The sequence below is a fragment of the Telmatherina bonti genome (assembly GCF_933228915.1).
Source record: "Telmatherina bonti genome assembly, chromosome: 12".
Lineage (NCBI taxonomy): Eukaryota > Metazoa > Chordata > Actinopteri > Atheriniformes > Telmatherinidae > Telmatherina > Telmatherina bonti.
Window position 1 is genome coordinate 33,364,097 of NC_136610.1, and position 20,767 is coordinate 33,384,863.

General features: G+C 42.0%; 1 protein-coding gene and 1 pseudogene across 2 annotated transcripts; both read right to left on the bottom strand.

Annotated features, from left to right (window-relative positions):
- Positions 1 to 2,294: 2,294 nt before the first annotated feature.
- Positions 2,295 to 11,630, bottom strand: LOC306763221 (androgen receptor-like). Its single transcript, XM_079249987.1, has 9 exons — positions 10,223 to 11,630; positions 9,104 to 9,240; positions 8,752 to 8,868; positions 7,951 to 8,094; positions 7,626 to 7,832; positions 7,035 to 7,179; positions 5,825 to 5,955; positions 5,521 to 5,672; positions 2,295 to 4,195 (listed from the first exon to the last, which is right to left on the bottom strand). The coding sequence occupies exons 1-9, from the start codon at positions 11,104 to 11,106 to the stop codon at positions 4,031 to 4,033; spliced, it is 2,082 nt and encodes a 693-aa protein (XP_079106113.1). The 5' UTR covers positions 11,107 to 11,630; the 3' UTR covers positions 2,295 to 4,030.
- An 812-nt stretch (positions 11,631 to 12,442) lies between these two features.
- Positions 12,443 to 19,912, bottom strand: LOC306763570 (moesin-like; annotated as a pseudogene). The gene is made up of 14 exons: positions 19,876 to 19,912; positions 19,592 to 19,675; positions 19,416 to 19,511; positions 19,104 to 19,226; positions 18,552 to 18,703; positions 18,366 to 18,449; positions 18,148 to 18,294; positions 16,466 to 16,562; positions 15,750 to 15,913; positions 15,482 to 15,612; positions 14,785 to 14,945; positions 14,373 to 14,465; positions 13,464 to 13,697; positions 12,443 to 12,607 (listed from the first exon to the last, which is right to left on the bottom strand). The product of its transcript is annotated as a moesin-like (transcript).
- Positions 19,913 to 20,767: the final 855 nt, after the last annotated feature.

Sequence of the window (20,767 nt, forward strand, 5' to 3'; positions counted from 1 at the left end):
CCACTCCTCCTCCTTCAGCCCATTACACAGGCCTCTTTATGCTGCGCTAAAAGCTGCTCATGTTCAAACACTCCTGGGAAAAGCTCCTTAAAACATGTCAGGATGAGAGGCCCTGTCTGGTAAAATATTAATAGGAAGTTAATTGGTTGTTAATGGACTGGTGCTTGGGTAGCAATCGCCCTCCATTAGATAGATCACCCCACACCATTCCATTCAGAGGTGTCATCTTACCACCTTTCTGATCTAATTGGTTTCCGGTCAGTATAGCTCTGAGCTGTGGCGTTAAAACCATTACTCCTTGGGTTTTATTTAAGAAATGCTGCACCCTGTGTCAGCCACATTGCCTTGTTATTTTCATGCCACGCCTGAAAAGTTACTTTGGTGTCAAATGTTTTACTAAAAGTCCACTTCTCTGCTCATTTTCTTCCCCTCCTTCCTTGTGTTAATCCTGCATCTAAGCATAAGGAAGCAGTTTGGACTTTTGTTGTCTGTGGTCGGCATGACTGTGCTTTCTGTGGTCGTCCTTTCCCAACACAGAAAAATCCCTCCACTGCCAGAGCAGACATGTAATATTGATGCAGAGCAGATTCAGAGGAACATAGAAATCAAATGGCATCTAAACCAAGTTCAAATGTCGACAACAACGCATACATTTTTGATCCTTGCGAAACTACAGGACGCTGCTGCCTTTTAAGGGAAGCCACGGGGGCATTTGTGCAGCAAGGAATATATTTAGAGATAAATGATATTTCAGCGTGTCTTTCAGTCCCGGCTTCGTTCAGCTCCAATTCATTTATGAGAGGGACAAAAACTTGTTGAAAGAGGTTGTTCAGGAAATGGGACTCAAAATGCTGGAGGAGGTTACCCAGATGGCTGCTTTTGCTTTTTTATTTATATATATATATATATATATATATATATATATATATATATATATATATATATATATATATATATATATATATATATATATATATATATATATATATAGTTTGGGCTTTAAAGTGGTCCTAAAACAAGACAGCTCTTGGAATAAAGATTTTTTCTGTCTGGGCCAACAGACAACTGCACTTTTGTGTTTTCAAATCAGACTTTTTGCCATATCTACATCTGAAAAAATGTTTTTTGACCAGACTGTCAATGAGATGAGGTGCTGAGATCAGTTCATCCTTCATCAGACTCCTGAACCCTTTAATTCCATGTACTCTATATGCAGTTAGTCCTTAATGCTGTGTGGTCAATTCTTGCTGCTCACCCTGTTTAATGCTGCCATCACTGAAATATGGAGTGAATCCGTGTCCAATTACATCACAAGGCAAATGTCAATGTATCCAACAGATGTTGTTCTACTTCTGCTGATTACCTATTGCTAAGTGTCATTAATGTGACACACCAGAGACAGCACTAGATGGCACTCAAACACAAGCAGGGATTGTTTTCAGATAACCCTGTGTTTATTTTATCTTTCTTTTCATTTTTAATGGGATAAAATGATTAGATGAATCAGCTTTGGGATGTGTTCTGGTTCCTGCTGTGTTGTATAGTGAGAAATGTGGCGTGCAAAGACTGCCCTCTGAAGTCCACTAACCCGGATGAATCCATCTTAGACATGCTTTCATGAAAAAATAGAAGAAAGTCTCTTATTTAAAGGTTTTACATAAATAAAAGTAATTTGGTTCATATTGGGTCTTAAGATTAGTGAAACACAACCTCAGATGAACTCTGAACTCTATTATTTGTTGAATAAAAGCATCTCTGTTGTAGTAGTTTGCTGATTTGGAGCATTTGTCTAAAGATAATGTCAAGTAGGGGTGTCAAAGTGTGTCATGCAACAGGTGAAAAATGCTGGCAGGATGGCTGAAAAAGAAAACAACGAATCTGTTGCAATGATTCAAAGCCCAAGCCTTTATTAAAACGCTGTGGTGGGACATGCAGAGAACTGTGTGAAAACAAATGTCTGCAAACTTTAATGAACTGAAGCAACACTGTGAAGAAGGTGTGGCTAAATGTGAGACTGAGACAATAGTCTCTCAGAAACCAGCACATGCTGGAGAGCTTTTCCACAAACATTCGCTGCATTTCAGCTTAGTTTTTTATTCCACGGTGTAGTATGTCTTGTTGCTCATCTGAGAATGTATTTGCCTCATTTCTTTTCTCCCTCATGTCCACGTGCATAAAACCACAGAACCGAAAGCGGACATACTTTCATTCTCACGTTGCAGTAAATTAATTTGTTTCAACACACACACACACACACACACTCCAGAGCAGCAGTAACACTCTTCACACTAAACCAAGAGGCTCATGCTTCACTTTTATTTCATTTTATTACATGTAAAGCTGTAAATATGGCAACAAATGAGCAAACTGATGATTGAACAGTTGATGTTTACACAAGCGACAGGAATGCACAATGATACACTGGAAAGCGTTTATCACCTTTAAGAAATTGTAGAAAAAGTTACGGAACAAGTATGAAATATCCACCTTGGCAAAAAAAAAGTACTTTAAGAGTGGTTTTTTTTTTTCTTCTTTTTTTTAAAGTCACCCAGTGTTTTAGTTGATTTAACAAGTCATTGGAGCAAAAAACACTAAGAACATTCTTCATTGTCTCTGGTGCGACTTTTAATATGAGAAAAAAAAAAAAAATCATAAATATACATTTAAAATGGACTTTACTGCAGTCACTTGCACTTATCGTGCTTATCGTAACAACACATAAAAGTATTAAGACAAAAATCTTTTTTTGAGAACATATGACAACGGCTTTTAAAAATGTCTTCATGTGCCTTCAGGCGACACAGCTTTGCCTGGTAGCATGCAAGTCACATCTGCTTATTAAGTGCCAGTCAAACGGCTTTTTTTCACCTCAGGTGCACACAGTTACATTCATTGTGGAAAAACTAGTTCAAATGCCATCGTACATGCACACAGAAAGCGTTGGGGGTGTGAAGCGAGCAACGTGTTTTTCTCCCTGCTGTCTTTCTCTTCCTCGGCTGATGGTAGCTGGCGCGAAAAGCAAGAGCTGGGCCACCAAAATAAATCAATCAATTTGAATCCATTAAAAAAAATTCAACAATTTTAATATTGATTAATATATATAGAGACAACTGAGAGGCTGCCTGTCCATAAATCAGCTGCTCTTGCAAGGATAATACCACATTTAGATTTTTAAAAAAGAACTAGTAAGAAATTTGTTTCCGGACAACAGATAATAAAATAATACACGCAAGGCTGGAAAACTATCAGAAACGTCATAAATAAGGAGAATAAAGGTCTTTTGGTGGATTATGATCACAGTTGCAAGGCCATTATGTGCACTTCTCTCACCAAAATGATGCCAAACTGCGACTTTTTTATTCACTGCTGAATTACATTCACCTGTAAAAGATTTAGCACCTTTTTTACGTCTCATGTTAGCAGCTAAAGCTAAGTCTGTGAGCTCTGCCATGTTTGACAAACGTGATCATAGACGATGATCTTTCGTATCAGCTGATTACGCCCAGATGTCTGATTGTCACGGTCATGGAAACGGGCTCAGTGTTTAATAAAAAAAAAATAGGCGTCTGAGAAAGTCTTTCATATTCTAGGGAGATTGGTGCTGCCACATTCATATCTGGAAATGAATGGATACAGAATCTAATCAGATTAGTCAGGAATTGAACGGATTCAGGCTGTTGTGAATGAAACTGAGTCGGTTCAGGACGACAGCAGTGATACCCAGCTTGATTAAAAGCCGAAGAAGTCTACATGGCAAGTTTTAACTGCTTGTGATGATGAATGCATGCAAGTGGTTTAATCAGCTCCAAAAACATGGGATGTGCCTGATACGGTGAAGTGGGAGCAAGAGGGGACGGGACTATTTAACATTATACAGGACAAGTGCGCTTTCCTTCCCTGTCTGTGTCCACTCATCCCCCCCCCCATAAAGCCATAAACCCTCTTCTGACATTTCTGCTTTGCTGGAAAAGGTGAAAGTTCTGGATGTCGGGGTTTGTGACGGGTCAGAGGGATCGGGGAGACTCGTTGTCTAGGCTGTATTGTGGAAAAGGATTGGCTTGACCATGCCGGACAGGATCTTGGGCACATGAACGCTGACAATCTCTGAGATCATCTCGGGGAAGTTGACGCGCATCTGCAGGGACTGAGCTTGGATGAACAGGTCGTAGGTGAACTGGTGCAGCTTCCTCACAACCTGAGACGTAGAGACAAAACATGGAAGAGAAAGAGAGGGGGAAAAAAAAACATTGAAAATGGGAGCAAATGGAACGATTGGGGCTTGTGTTCAGACACAACCCTAAACAGAGAAGGGGAAGGGAACACCTGACAGTCTGAGTTCCACAGACAAGAGAGAAAAAGGAGGAAGAAAAAAAAAAAGCTTGTGCTGCAAAAAACTCCTGCTTTAAGGGCCCTGCCAGAGACTCTCTGGCTGCTCTCCAGCTCATAAGGCACAAGGCTGAGCATTTAAAGGATGAAACTGCTGCAGCTCTGCTCTCTGCAGGAGGGAACTTCACAGTGTGCTGCTCTGCTGGTCCCACCCCCATCAGTGATGTCAGGGCTTTCTCCTCTTACGGTTAATTGTCCTCACACAAGTTCTAAAGCCATTAAAGCCAGAACGTGGTTCATCTACACCCTCTGGTGGTCGAACACCTGCTGGGAATCTCCATTAAAAGCTGGTATTTAAAATCCACGACATGGCTTTGCTTTTACTGTGTGCTGCTGCTCGAGTTGGGTTGAAAGAAAATTCTCAAAAAAAACCAAAAAAAACAAAATAAATTAAAAATAAATGTTAAAAATCCAAAGTCTCTCGTCTTTTTATGCTAAAATGAAAATGTTAAGATTTACGATGCAAACAGTATCATGTTCTCACATCCTGATGATGACAAGACGTGTGATAAATCTCACCGAGACAGTCAGGCATGCCTGCGTGTGGAACAAGCTCTCACAGCGTGATTTACTTCAGGTTCCACTGATGTTATTTATCTTGGCTACATATGTGCCCAGATGTTAGAGCGAAAATAATGATACAGCGGATGGATGGCGGAAAACGTGCCCTGTGAACCTTTCATGCTGTAATGCATGCAAGGGAGCGCATTCTGAGTGCGTTTTGAGGTTTTTAATGTCACCAATCAAATCGGCTCTACTTAAAATGCTTTCATATATTAAAAAGGAAAATCACAGTAGATGTAAATCAGAAGAAAATGCAAACGACAGCACATGTTTTCAGGTTCCCCGAGCTGGTGTTCTTCCTTCTTTTAAGTTCAGTGAGGATTAAGCATTGCTAGAAATGCATGCTTAAATTCTGAATGCAGAGACTGAAGGACTGATGGATGCTGCCTGGTAGGTTAATGATAAGCCAACACTGTACCGCTGGATTCAGGATTTGTGTACTTAGGAGGGACGCTTTGATCCACATTAGTTTTTTATTGAAGCAACTCAGTGACACCAGCTGAAATGACAGTTTACAGATGTGTTCTGGTGAGGTTTTTTTTGTTTTATTTGCAAGAGAGCGTGAATTACCGTCTGGAGGTAGTCCAGCAGCTGCGTGAGCTGAAACAGCCTCTGCGTCCGGGTGGTCTCTCCGCGGTGGCTGGCCAGGCGATCCAGCTCCTTGATGTAGGAGGTCCGCAGCTCATCAAAACATCGCTGGTTCTTCAGGCCCTCCACTGGTACTGTGACCAGAGCCAGAACACAACAATAAGTCTCACAGACCTTATCCATCCCATCACCCCCTCTGAAGTATGGCCACGCTCCTCTAAAGTCATACATCACTTGCTGAGTTGACATTTAAGCGATTATTCAGACACAACGCCAAGGGACTCACTGATGCTGAAGAGGACGAGGGCTTTCATGCAGAGGAACTCTTCCTCTGTAACCTCCAGCTTGCAGAACCTTTGGGCAAGCAGCTTCATCCTCATGCAGTGTTCATACATACTGGACACTTGCATCCGCTGGCTGTGAAGAAGAGTATACAAGACAGAGGGAAAAAAAAAAAGCATGAGAGGGAAGGAGGAAGCACAAGGTGCGACAAAAGAAGACGTGTGAAGCCAGGAAGATGGTCAGACAGAGTGCAAAATAGAAAGGAGGAAGACAATTAATAGTTGCAGAGATGAGAGAGGAGGAAAGAGGAAGAAAAAGCAGCAGGGGTGAGAGAAAAATGAGTTAGACGGATAATGGAAAAAAGAGAACGGCAGAGAAAAATGAGGGTCAGCAGCGAGGGCAGGCATATCCATTACCATGCAGGTCAGAAGCAGCCCTGCAGAGTGACAGAGGTCTAATGCAGAGAGAGCGAGCGTTTCGCTAATGTCGCACAAAGCATCGGAAAATTGCGAGCGACACCAAAGGGCCTGCGACCGGCGTTGGCGTCTGAGCAGCACCCTTTTCCACCCGTTTCCAGACGTGTAAGCAGCAGTGCATGTGCGTCGAGCGTTGCGATTTGCGGCGAAAGGCCTGCGTGAAGTTTCGAAAAGTACAAAGAAAAGACGAAAGAGCGAAGTTAAAGGAGCGCTTTGATGGAGGCAGCAAAGTTGAGCTGCAAATCAGAACTTGTCAAGGTGAAAAAAGGAAACGCGTCGACGCCGCCGCAGTTCTCGGGGACTCGCGGCTGGTTTTTTGCGAAGATGAAATGGAATAAATCATCTGAAGGTGATTCCTCTGCGGCCACGTTTATCAGGCGCCGAGGAAATGGCAAGAACAGAACACGCTTGTTTACTGTCACGCCTAAAAAGAGATGTTTACGGTGTGATTAGTCAGGTTTCCTCTGAAGCTGGTGTTCCACAGCGCCTTTTCTTTCCAGTGATGATGACAAGTGAATCCTCATGACGCTCCACCAAAACGCTCGCCACTCTGGTTATTCCAACTGATTACACCCCAACAAACTTTCTTTGTCTGAAGAAAGACACCGCGTCAGGTTTGGCAAACTTTTAGCAACTATAAGTCACTAAAAACAACTTCTTGATGTCAGATCTCTAAGACGACCTGCTGAGTTTGAAAACAACACTTTCTTTTTTTTTTTTTTTCTTTTCATGACTTACTCATTGAAAACCAGGTCCGGGGCAAAGTACAGCATGGAGCAGTTTGTCAAATTGTAGGACCTCCAGCCCAAAGCGAACACCATCACCCCCATCCACGACAGCTGGATCACAGACATCTGATCGTCCACGTGCAGGTCGCGGAAACCTGTCAACAACACCCCTTTTTATTCAAAATATCCTCAAGTTAATGTGATAAGTCATCAAATGTGCTCCTCTCAGCTCAACTGGATTCATGTGAAAACTATCAGCAGATTACAGGAGAGGCACGATGCTGCCCATCCACAGGTCTCCCTGCTGGCTTTAGACGTGAACACACCCCCCTCTAGTGGTCAACGCCGGAACAGTTTTAACCTGCCAGTGAATTCTGTTATCTCCTGACCCAGCTCTTGAGGCCTTGCCACCAACATTCCTGATACTTCTACTGATAGCGGTAACACACCTCCACATCACCGTGCACTGCGAGCAAAGCGCTCATACTCTGTATTGTTGACAAGTGCATTGTTTTTGTTGTGAATATACTGACCCGGAACGACTATGCCAGTCATCTGGAGCATTCTGCAGGAGCGGTTAGCTTGGCTCAGACTGGTTTACCTGGTATGGCCTTGGCCCAGCGCACCACGGTTACCAGTTGTCTTTCTCCCAGCTCGTTGAGGCTGGTGAGCAGAGACGCGGGGCTGTCCGGCTGGGCGGGGTCATGTCCGGCATTGACCACGGCGGGCTCGATGGACTGCAGGATGCTTAGCAGGGTCAGGCAGGAGCGCAGAGTTTGGGGGATGCCTTGAGGAGGGCCTTGGGGTCCTATGAAAGATACACAAGCGTAACAGGAGTATTTCTTTAAAAAAGAAAAAAAAAAAAAGAAACGTTGTCTTCAGCGGAAACAACTGAGCTGAGCATGTTCGCGTCTTATCCTCCCCACCTTGAACTCTGGCTGCTGCATTTCTGGCCTCCATGACGACATCTTTCTTCCCTGCCCTCTCATCCATCTCTCCGTGCACCCAGGTGGCAGTCAGTTGCTCTTCCTCTCCGTTTCTTGTCTGTCCGGCTCCCTTCAGCCGGCGACCTACAATTGGCCACATGCAATACAGACAAGCAGCTAAAAGAGCACAAACTGGCTAAATGCAATGATCAGATACGATGCCAGACTAGTCTCAAGCTGTTTATTTTTTCTTTTTTTTTTTTTTTATCATAAACATGTGAAATGTTTCGTAGAACTATCCAGAAAGAAAAGAAACTCCTGTAAAAAGCATTTGTTACACTGTATTACAGCAAATACTGATGATATGCGTTTGTCCCGATTCGATTTATATTGTGATTCTCACAATTCTTTGATATGGCTGATTTTTGTTGATTAAAAACAAAATAAATGTATGAAACTTTATTTTGCTCGTCATTTTTTTCCCCTTGATTTCAATGAGGAAAAAATCCAGTAGCTGCTGCTATGAAACCCAAGAAAACAGGTAAAAAGGTCAATAAAAACAATAAAAATGACAAAAATTTGCAAATGGATTATTTTTTTGAAAAAAAGTGATTTTATAATAAAAAAAAATTGTTTTTTAAATTGTGAAGCATAAAAAAATCCAGATTTTTTATTTTTCCCCTGGCAAATGCAGTCTGATCCGAGAACTGTAAGGTGTCCGACTGCCCTGACTTCATTCTCCAAGCACACAGAATTTCATCCCTCTGCCTCTCTCTCTGTTTTCTTTCTTTAGTTTCACACCTTTCAGGCTCATTCCTGACATGAAGCACCTCTTTAGGCGACACGAGGCGCAGTTTTTCCTCCGCAGCTTGTCGATGGTGCAGTCGTTCCGGCTGGCACACAGGTGGTTCTGCTTACCTGGTGGCACACAGAAGGTCCTGGAGGATTAATGCTCCACAGTGTCTCTGCTTCTACTCATAGCAACGATATGTGGGTGTTTACTGATAACAAATAACTTGCCCTCATAATGTCAGGTCACTGTGCCCTGTCGGCATGAGAGAGCAAGTGGGTGTAAGAAATTAAATCAGCGGATGGATAATTTGTTGTGTTCGGGTAAAGTGGATGCTGGTGTGTTTTTGTGTGTTGCACCCACCTGCAGCGGCCCTTTTGAAGAACACTTTGCAGCTGCCGCAGGTGACTGCTCCATAGTGACAACCAGATGCATCATCGCCACACACCTGACACACTCTCCTGTCTGATAGGTAGACGCCTGGAAAAAAATCCTCATGCCTGCACACACACACACACACACATACAGATGCAACACTGTGTTGTTTTTAAAGGACTCAAATGGTAAAAGATACAAGCTGAGAGATTTAATAACAGTTTCATCTTCTCCAGCTCGGATATCCACATAAAAAGCTTTAAAGCACCTGGTAAAACAGGCATATTATCAGATTTGGGTCACTGGGTCCGTCCCACACAGAGATTTGGAGCACTAATTCCCGAAATCTCATCCAATTATATACTGAGTGTCCCCCACCCCCATCTCATGAGTGATTACATAAGAAAAGAAGTCAATTCACAGGCAAAAGCAAACTTGTGATTAAAGAATAGCAGAGTTAGTTCTTCTTTTTTAGGAATCAGTAACTCCTGACCCCACTTTTGCTTCCTTTCTGAGCACAGAATCAGCAACAGGTGCTGTATCTCTTGTTTATAGTGACACTGATACATTAACTCATGTCTGGTAGTAGCTTGTGAAGCTAGTCACAGCACAAATAAGGACGTTTATGGAAAGTCGGGGATTGGTTGAACTTTGGTTCACTCTGGCTGTTGAAACACAGCTTGGCCAAGGCCAAGAAGAGCACATGCGGCTATTATAGCTCAAATGATTTAGTCCTGATACACAATGTATCAGTTCAGGCATGGCTATGAACAATACATAACAATAATTTTTATTTGTGTGTGCTGACATGGAGCAAATGTTCAGAGGCAGAAATCTGAGAGCGCACTTTAAGTAAAAGGCTATTAGAGAGTTGAAGTCACAACTAATCATCACATCCTCTTAATAGAAAATGCCAAACTGTAAAAAGCTTGGTGTACTGAAGCATGACCACTAGACACTGTGCTCCCGCTGCTTCTGTTCTTTTGTCTCTGATAAGAGACAGATGAGTGACTGAGCGCTGGTAAAGACTTAAAGTGACCAGAGCTGACCCAAATGGAACAATAAGCAAATAAATGAATAAACAAGCCACTTAAACAGACACTTTACCTGAAAGTGCGATCTGTGTAGTCCACCCAAGCTGAAGGTTCGCTCTTGATAGTGGAAAAAGTGCTTTGCCCTTGACGAATTGCGTCTGGGTAACTTTCCACTTGGCCATACGCCTGTGCCGCCGCCGCCGCTGCTGCCTGCATGCCCGCTCTGCCACCCCGCTCACCTCTGCTGTACCATACACAGTTGCATTCCTGCCTGGATCGGAACGAGCTTTGCCCACAATTGCAGTATTTACACAAGTAATTATGCCCATCGGATCCGCCTCTGAGGGGCTCGGGTCGGTTGCTGCGTGCGCGCTCCGGTGCGCACCACACACTCTGGGAATCTCTGTACAAGCTTGAACTGGTGTAAGCAGAGAAAGGTTTCAAAGGTAACACATCTGTTACCAGAGAGCTTTCGGGAGGCTCTGCTAGAGGGCTCATAAGCACGTTTGATTCCTTGCAGACATATCTGGATATCACGGAGCCACGCGCCACCGACCGCGCGCTGTCCACTTCACCCGAACTAAACGGATCCATGCAGCTCACCTGCCGTATGCCAAGGCACACTTCTCCAAAGTCATCGTCTCTTGGGTTGCTGTCAGTCAGAACAAACCTACTTCCTTCCGAGTTCAGATTTCCAGGCGTTCCCAACTCCAGCATTCCTTTGGAACTATTTCCGCCGCAAGCGGAGTCGTAGTCCGCGATGGCGCTGCTGGGGCACTGCTGCATGTTGGAGAGCGGAGACGACAGGGAATCCAAACCCAGAGACACTGACACGGCTTTACTGAGCTCAGCAGTGGAACACGCGTAGCCATCAGCTGCATCCAGAGGATCCCTCTCTGTCGCAGGCAAAGAGTTGGCACTTTCTCCTCTGTCTGACAGGCTCGAGCAAAAGGCCATGTTCACTTCGCGTCCTTGGAGTTGAAGCAGTCAGTGCGCTGGGACCAAACCAAACACTTTCTCGGGGAGAAGACGCCTACCCAATGAGCGCGCACTCCTGCGTGTCGGCGGATGGGGGATTCTGCTCAGCGCGTCGTCGTGGAAGAGAGAATGGACGTCCCGCCGATCGGATCCACAAATGAAAGAGCTGCTGAACTTTTTACCTCTCTGCGTTTACAGACTCTCCATTCTCAGAGACTAAAATTAACCTCGAGTATAAGTGCAGGAGCAAGTGGGAGGACTTTGAACTCCATCTGGCCACAGCGGCAGGATTACACGCTGAACAATAACCGTAATGTAACTTATTATGCCAATTGGAAAGTAGGCGGTTCACCTCCCGTTATTTGGATGCGTAAATAAATAAATCTCGCGAGAAAAGCGCCTCTTAGTGAAGTGGTTTAACATCTTTCTTCTCAGTGTTGCGCCTGGATACGTGGCTTTGTCTGTTTTTAAGAGTTAAATGATATTATTTGTTGCCTACATGTCAAAATAAAGATGCAAAAAAAGCTGAAAAATGATGGCCAGTGGTGTTCCAATGTTTATTTCTGAACACAAAGATGAATCTACAATGCAGTCTGCAAATGGTCAAATGAATTCAAAGGAAATAAGATAAGAAGAAATAAAATCCCCAAATGAAACAGAGGATGGGGTTATTTATAGCAGCCATCTTTTCTGCAACAGAGGGAAGACTGTAAAAGTGCAGTGAAGAAGTCATGATTACGTAAAAAAAAAACCAAAAAAAACACGAAGCGGTAATGCAACTTTTATCTGTCCTTCCACACACTGACAGTGATGCTCATTCATTCATGTAGACACTGATGCACACACAGCACACTGCTTTGTGCTCCTTTTAAATTTTAATTTTCACAAAGTCAAGCGCTTTCAATGTCACTACTACAATCAGTTCACACTGCCTTCAGGATGGTACATCACAATTTAACTTATGTGTAATCAGGTCTTCAAGAATGGCATAAATGAGGGCAACAATGATAAAAGTTTACAGCTCAGGACTGGAGTGGAGATGTTTGGGGTTTTTTTGTTCCTGTAATCAGTCAAAGGCAGCCTACCTCTAAGAACTGTTCTTATTTTTCAGTGAAATCTTCAGGAAACTATTGAAATCAGGAACTTTAAAGATGAAATGGCACAGTGTGAGATATAATAGAATCTGTTGTCATATTTAGTAACTTCAGATGAATTATGTAGATGCTAATCTGCAGCGTCTCTTCTGAGACTTCAGCTCATCATCCTCCTTTGTCTCATCCTACTTTCAGTGCAAGCAGGCCGACAGCAGGTTGCCTCACATGGATTCAAACTCATCGATGCGTTGTTTAGTGTTGCCCTGACGAATCTGACGTAGGGTCTTGTATTTGTCACGGCCGGCCTTCACATTCTCAGCGTGGATCAGGTCATTGGGGGTCTTTTTGCTCTCGTCAACAGCTCTGGCCAGCTCGGTGCTCAGGAACTGAAACAGAGCAGAATGGAATAAAATCCTTTTTTACCTGAGACGGGGAGACTATTCAGTAGCCTTACTCCCTCTCCTCCCCACTCTCCTCAACCCCAATCTGAAAACACTATTAGCAATAGTTATTAAATCTGTTTTTGTGTTGAGTCGCGCAAATAACAAGGTGCATCATTCCAGATGTGAGACAGAGACCACGGATGAGAGCTGCACCCTGGTTGAAAACGGAAACAATGATAATGTACTGGTGCAACTATGTTTAATTATGTGAAGTGCACTTAGTTCTGGTGAAGGTAATTAGTCTGCCATCTGCACAGGTGATTTAAAACCTCTAGGACAATAAACAGCTTAAAAAAGTTTGGCAAAATCATCTTAAAAATGCCACCGGAAAATGTGGTTTTCAAATCACAAACTGGATCAGAAAAGAGAAGGAGCCAACTCCTCTAAATGCCAGTTTCATTCTCATATGATCCTTCTGTGGTGTTGATGCTTACCAGGAAGTGTTACCAGGTTTCTATGTATGGCAAACGTCATCTTGATATAAAAAGAGACTGAACTGCCTTCAAAAACAACGTGGTAATGTTGAGGTCAATCATTTGGGAAACAAGGTTTCCTCTGCACACAGTTTTGTTTTGGTCGACTGCTTGGAAAAAAAAAGTCCATTCATTCACTGTTCCATTAGTCTCACCACTCAGGGGCAATTTTTGATTTACAAAACATTATTCACAGATACTAAACTTTTCTCAATTTAAAATTCAGGCCCTTTTAATGAATTTGCATGCACTCTTAAAAGCTACTTCAATTAGATGGAAAAAAAACAAAAACCCCAGACTTCCAAACTACATTCACCCAGTCTCACCTTGAGGTTTTTCTGCAGTCTCTGGTTCTTCTGCGCCTCCGTTATCCTTTCCTCCTCACTGCGGTCTCGGACCATGCCAGGAGAAGTCAGCTCAGCGCTCGCCTCTGCGCTGCTCTCATCCGTCTCATCGTGCTCATGCATGTGAGTGTGGACTGAATTCTGGATGTGGACACCCATGAGTTTAGTCTTCAGCTCCTCTTTGGTTCGGTCCAAATCAGCCTCTGCCATAATTGCCTGTCAACACACACGACTTACTCTGAAGTGCTGTGGTTGGATATTAATGGGGTTTGACAGGTAGCCTGGTTCACTTTGTTTTTGTTAAATGGGATAAACCACTTGACTGGTTTTCAACAAAGAACACAAAACTAGATGGCCTATGGAGAAACCTGGATTTTCAGAGACTTTCTCACTCTGTAGACAAGTGGACAAACCACATAAATTATATTTAATCTGGGTTAAGGAGTCCAGTTTCTCTCATTTATACAATTAAGATTTTTTAAATAAGATTCTACCAAAAAAAAAAAAAAAGGGCAAAGAAATCAGAAAGATCATTAAATGCAACAGTTTCTCGTGTCATTACACTGCAGAAATAACAACTGCACATCTCTGCAAGACTGCATCCAAGTTCAGGTAGTTTTTCTTATTTGCAAGCTCATTTGTTTTGAACACACTTTTACATAATCCCTAAGTGAAATTTGCATTCAAATTTAATAGTTTCCTTTAGTCAGCAATGGTGTCCAGTGACTGGAGGTTACAACTCTGTTGTGACAGGGATATAATTCACTCAAAATACACACATCCTCAGCTAATAGTTCATTATATTTTGTACAGATCTGCTTGCAGACTTCTCTCTCTGCTCACGTGTGATTCATCCCTTATCCCTTTCATGGTTCCCAAATTTTCTCTCACCCTTTTCTGCCACCGTTTCGCCTCCTCATCCTTTTTCTTCTTGGCGTCTTCCAGCTGGGAGATCTTAGAGGTAAGCTCTGCCAGCTCAGTGGCCTGTACAACCATGCACACAAATGGAAAGAGAGTTAAGAGTGCTTCTGATCTAAGGTCATTGTGCTCTGTATGTGCGTGTGAAGTGCACAAGAGAAAATGAGTCAGTATACGTGTGTGTGCATGTGTGCATGCATGATACATGTTTGTTCCTGGCATCACGGTCCAGGTTAATGACTCCTGACTAAAAACAAAGGTCCTCAAATGAGTGGGTTTGTGTTAACTATGTCATCATCTGGGATTTGGAGAGAATTCTTTTGTTTGATTTAAATGAGTAAAACTAAAGAATAAACAACAACAAATTTGTGTTTTGCACGAGCACCAGGTTTTCCTGGCTCTTGGTTTGGGTTTCAGAGTGATGTAGCAGGGCTGCTTTAGCCTCGACTGCAGCTCTGCGATCCTTGTCCAGACGCTCAGCCTCCTCCTGAGCAATTGTTCGCTCTTTCTCCAATTCAAGTGCTCTACGTGTCTGCTCCTCAAGCTCTGAAAGAAAAATATATATACACACATAAATATATGTGTATATATATTACACAACAAATACAGTGTTAATTAAAATGCAGTGTTATTCTGCATTCTCTTTGCCTCTTTGTCATGCTGACCTGATGTAAAAAACGGCTGAATGACTGTAATATTCACTCTTTGTGCATGTACAAAAACAAACAAAGCAAGTAAGATATGTGCATCCTATTCTAGTTAAATCAGACTTGGATTATGTTCTGTGTCACTTATCAGATAAGTATATTAGTGGAATGGACGATATTTGACATCTAATTTTGAAGCCGACATCGGCTGATATCGATGTTGTGCTGATCATATCTCTAATGTATATCTATCATCCACATGTGCTTAAATCACCCACCACACACCCTTCCAATGTATCCCTAACATGTCCACATGGTATAAGCTTTAGATCAAAACTGTTTTTAATGTATTCAGCCATTCTTTTGACTTCCTTTAACAGGGAAAAAAAATAAAGCAGTACTTAAGAAAAATTTGTATTCAGAGAGTTGTCAGACCATCCTGAGCTCTTTTTGTCTGCTCTTCAATCTGTCTCAATCTCTCCATCAGCTCCATGGTCTCACGAGCAATCTTCTCTGTTTCCTTCTCAGCATTTTCTCGCTTTTTTTTCTCACTCTCAAGCAGAGCCCTGACAAGGAGAATTGTGCATAAATACACATATAAAAAAAGTTATCTCTTGACAGTTCTTTCTTAAATCAGAGAGAACACAGTGTAAACTGTAAAAAAAATAAGTTTCCATTATTCCCCCCCCCCCTCTCTCTGTACCTCTCCATTTGCCTCTTGTTCTTCTCCTCCCTCGCTTGTGCCTTCATCTGCTGCACCTCAATGGTGTCAGGCTTGCGTCTGCGCATGTACAGGTCATGGTTTCCCATGCACAATGCCAGGATACGTTTGTTGATGCGAAGTCGAGGTACGTAGAAGACAAAGTCCTTGAACAAACAAAAACAGTAATGAGTTTACCTGATACGTGAAAAACCTTTAACTCAAGATATATGATTCTTTTTTTTCTCTTAAAGTTGTTGACTTTTTCCTTCCATCAGGGCATGGAGTCAGAAGTTGGGCTTGATGGTCTAAGCTGATGTTTTTAAAGAGAGATCAAGTAGCTGCTGTCAAGTAACTGTAATTTAGGGGTTTGTAGAACTGATTATTTCACCAATAACCAATGGGCTTCTGCCACATCTCCTGTTTACAGCTTATAAGTCTGCATCTTTTTAAAGATGTACATTCAAAAGAAAGCCTTAAATGTAGTTGTGAAAGTGTTTTTGGTAATGCTAGGATAATGACTGCTCTAAGTGGGGAAATAACAGCCATTTAATCCACAGCATCCATTAAAAGAGGGTAAACCAAGATAAACTGGTTATTCAACGAGCCATAAAAAACTCTAACCAAATAATCTACCCCTCCAAATGGCACACCTCTGCTCTGTATTTATACACTGGCGACTTCATCAAATCTCGCCATCATGTACATGTGATGCATACCGGAGCTTTTTTGTCAATTGGCTTGATGACGAATTTCTTGTCATTGAAGGAAATGTTTCTGATCTCACTCCAGGGGAAACCAATCTTTGGAGTCATCCTGCAGAAACATTAGCATGTTTTAGTGTAGTATATTTGACATATATCAGCACACTCAGATAAAAAACTCCATAGTATATAGTTATTTTGAACTTATGTAAGGCTGTGGAAACTGCATTGAGTTAAATATGCCAGCATCTTCATGCAAACATACTCAAAGTGGATAAAATTATGAAGGATTTCAGTTCACCATGTCACAATTTTAAAAACAGAAAAAGACTATTCACAACTGGACAACACATGAGACCGGAGTGGATATCAAGAGAGTGCAATGAATCCTACCGCTACTTCTCAGACACTACCCACATAGCAAAAAAGCTTTGGCCCAGATATGTTTTTAATTGGATCAAAGTTGGCCTTGACTTAAGGTGTTGGCACAGGAGACCTGCCATAATCCAAGTCAGGCTGTGAACAGACATCTGGTCTACGTATGGCCCACACAGCACTTGATGTAGTTGCCTGGATTCAGCCGAAACGTGTCTGCTACCAAGGTACAGGCCTCAGTTTTAGCTAATTAAATGTGATGATTTGTTTCAAAAGCACTGCAAGGAGAAAGTCTTTTCTCTGTAAAAAGAACAAGGCAACGTAGCTTCGGTTTGCAAAGTTGCATCTGAGCACACCACAAGACGTCGGAAACAATAGCTTTTAGAGGGACGATACCAAATTGGAGACATTTGGTTACAATGCACAAGCAGGTTTGGCAAAAACTACACGTAGCACATCAGTACAAACATTCATACTAACTGTCGGTGGTGGAAGGTTGATGATTTGGACTTGTTTTACAGCCACAGGACCTGCAAACCTTGCTGTCATCGAGTCACCCATGAACACTTCTGTGTACCAAAATGTTTTAGGCTCAAACATGAGGCCATCTGTCTGACAGTTAAAGCTTTTCTGAACTGGGTCAACATGATTATATTTCCGAACACCACAGTAAATCTCCAGCAATGTCTGGAAAAGAAAAAAATAAATCCAGTTGTTTTAAATGTCCAGTCAAAGTTCAGACCTTAACCTGGTTGAAATGCTATGATGTGACCTTATGTGAGCATGAAGAAACAGCCACATGCAAACCTCAATAAACAGATACTTTGAAAAGAAAAGTGGATTAAAATTCCTGTGTGGTTAATAACATTAGATGGGAAACAAATACATCAAGTTAAGTCTACTTTTGAGTGTCCTTCGCACACAGCTTCGAAATTTTGGTTTAAATTTAAAAAAGACATAGTGGCAAATTTCATGTCTTATTATTTATTAGAGGCTGTATTTATCAGGGCCAGATGATTTTTCATTATGCCAAATGTAAAAACCGGCAGGTGACAGATGGGGTACTGTTGTTTTTTGGACAAAGCCTTTTACAATAGCACAAATATTTAAAAAGAATAAAGGAATTTATGAGACAGTCCCCTCAAAATCATCCCCATAGTAAAGTGAGAATTGAAAAAAAAATAATATTAAAAAAAAACAAAACAGGGATTTCCAAAAAGTGTGGGAAAACACAAATGTCTGTCCAAATTTTGTTGCAATCAACCCAAGCTGTGATTTATAAACATGCCAGAGACATTTTAAATGCTCAAAATGTGACATACTTGTCTTTTTTATCATAGATGTTTAGTCCCAGCGCATCCACTCCCAGCCACAGCTCTGACCCTTTCTTGTTCTTGATGCTGAAGTAGTTGACCCCATACATCTCCAGGTCTTGGGCTATCTTCAGATACTCCACCATGGCATCCTCTCTGAAGCATGCCATAGTTTAGTCAGATACAGAACACCTGCTTCACAAGAAGCACCTCAATATTTTTGGTACCTCAGCAGTCCCTTATGCTCTTCATGCCACACCTGGATCCTTTCCTCCCACTGATTCTTATTCAGCTTATGCTGCTCCAAAACCCTGGTTTTATCAGTAAAGAGGACAAACCAATTAGAATTCAAGTGACTGAAACTGGAATTAAGGTGCACTTTGGTTAATGCTTCTATGTGCAGGACGCTCTACCTCTGTGGCAGCAGCTTCTCTTTTGCCAGGTATCCCGGTACGTGATAATCTTTCCTGAAGTCTCCCTGTTTGACCTGAACTGCATACGAGGCCAAGAGTACTGCAGTCTCAGGTGGACAGTATATGTCGTCGTTTAGGATGCTCTCTTTCACCTAAAACAGAGAATAAAGACATAGATGCTTGCGCTACTGTACAAGATCTCACAGAGAAAGACCAGCCATATCTGTTTTGACGTTTACTTCTTGCACATGGATCTAGTTTTTGTGTACTCTCAGATGGTAAACCCATGAGTGTAAAGCAGATCCGCGTGAGTCATCATGAAACCCCCACTGGTGATTAAGACCAGTGCTACATTTTGTTTTCACCAAGAATGCTTGTTTACTTTTGCATCTGCTGGTTACTAAACTAGCATTGCTGATATTGTGACATCCTTTTGTCAACACTGATATTTCTTTCCAATTTTCTCCAATAATCGTGAAAATAAGTTACTAAAGCTTGCGAATCCCTTTCGTGCTGTAAAGAAAGAAAAATTTGTGCCATTTCATTTCTAACCTGCAGAAAGAAGAGTCGCTGCGTCGCCTCCTGGATCAGTTCTTCAGCAACATCCTCAGGGTAGAACTTGGCCCTGAACTTAATCAACAACGGGTTATCCCTCTTCACATCTTGAGCTGTCACCTGGGATTAATACCCCGCCGCAGGGGAATGCAAGAGTGAATAAGTAAGCACTAATTAGCCTCAATGGGGTGAAATAGCAGCATTAGCAAAAAAAAAAAAAAACTTTAATCACAACTGTTAACAGTATTTGTTTGCAACCGAGCAAAGTCATCGAGGGATTTAAAGTTGGCTTGCAAACTTTCACCTCACCCTCTTGTTCAGCTTGAGCCAGGTGGAAAAACCTTTGCTGTCTTGATACTGGAGGCCAAAGAACCAAGTTTCTCTCAGCCCGATTGTCTTTACTACCTAAAAACAGCAACAGTTATGATCAGGATTATTGTGTTGTTTCTGTTGAGGCAACCGTGTGATTGCAAAGCACAACAAACCTGGTCAAAAAGCTGTTTGCCGGTTGTGCTCTGCAGGATGGCAAACTCCAGCTCTGCATCCATGGTGGTAACTCGGACATTTATCTACCAGAGAAAAGACAGGAAATGCTCCCTGCTGTTTATATGTCTGAGTCACCAGAGAAGCATTACAAAGAGTACAGATCCACAGCAGGGTGAGACAGGAAGAGCGCAACCAATTCTGCAGTAACATTGTTTATTCTTGGAAACAATGCTAAATCTTTTGGTTTTTTGACAGAAAAAGGACCAAAAAGAGTGTTTCTTACATTTTTTCTGTTCAACCAGGAGCATCCAATCGCAAGACGTTGGTAGATAATAATAAGACGTTGGCTATAATCAAAAAATGAAGCCTGCAATGTATTTTTGACTTAACTGAGAACATGGGGTTCATTCTCTCATGCAAAAGTACTTAAAATGGGTCAAAACAGTGACACCATTTACAGCATATGTTGGCAAAAGTTGGTACAAACTAAAAAAAAAAACAGCAAAGAGTATCAACTGTTTGCTCCATAGATTTCTTGGAAGTGGTAAGGCAGGCTTCCATTGATGCCCATCTTAATGACAACAGAAGCAAAAACCACATAGCTTTCCTAAATACTTCTTTTACCTTGCCTGATGCTATGCTAAGAAGTTAAGAACCTCAGGCAATCACACTGGTGTGGCCTTAACCGAGCACGTTCACACAATTCGGTCCAGTTGCGAATGAAATGTTGAGATCATAAGTGAACCACAAGGAAAATAAGGTTAGAAACAATCAATAATATCTACTTACAGTTGACATTTGTGTTTTTTATCAGTAGCCAAAACGTTTCTTCAGAGAGGTGCTCGTAGTAGCCTTTTCTCTGCAGAGTCATATGAAAGTGCTTGCAATACCTACAAGGATTACAGTAAATGAGAATAGGCCATTGTATTGTTCCCAAGTGCTTCTTGTTTGGTTAATCCACCTGCAACTCTAGACGATTTAAAGCGACAGCCGTCATCTTCTGGGAATGCTTTTACTTCCTTAATTGCCCATATGTTTGCACTTGTATCACTTACCTTTTATATAGAAATATATAGATTTATACAGGAATAAAACTCAAAAAGAAATTCAGGACCAGGAGTACATAACCCCCTTTATATACAAGAGGGGACTGGAGCCAATCACAGCAGCTATCA

What these genes read in the sequence shown, in the direction of transcription:
- LOC306763221 (XM_079249987.1), bottom strand. Translation starts at nt 11,106, where the DNA reads ATGGCCTTTTGCTCGAGCCTGTCAGACAGAGGAGAAAGTGCCAACTCT. An exon ending in GTCAGGAATGAGCCTGAAAG is followed by an intron (nt 8,095 to 8,751) that starts GTGTGAAACTAA and finishes GGCCAATTGTAG; the next exon opens with GTCGCCGGCTGAAGGGAGCC. An exon ending in TGCAGCAGCCAGAGTTCAAG is followed by an intron (nt 7,833 to 7,950) that starts GTGGGGAGGATA and finishes TATCTTTCATAG; the next exon opens with GACCCCAAGGCCCTCCTCAA.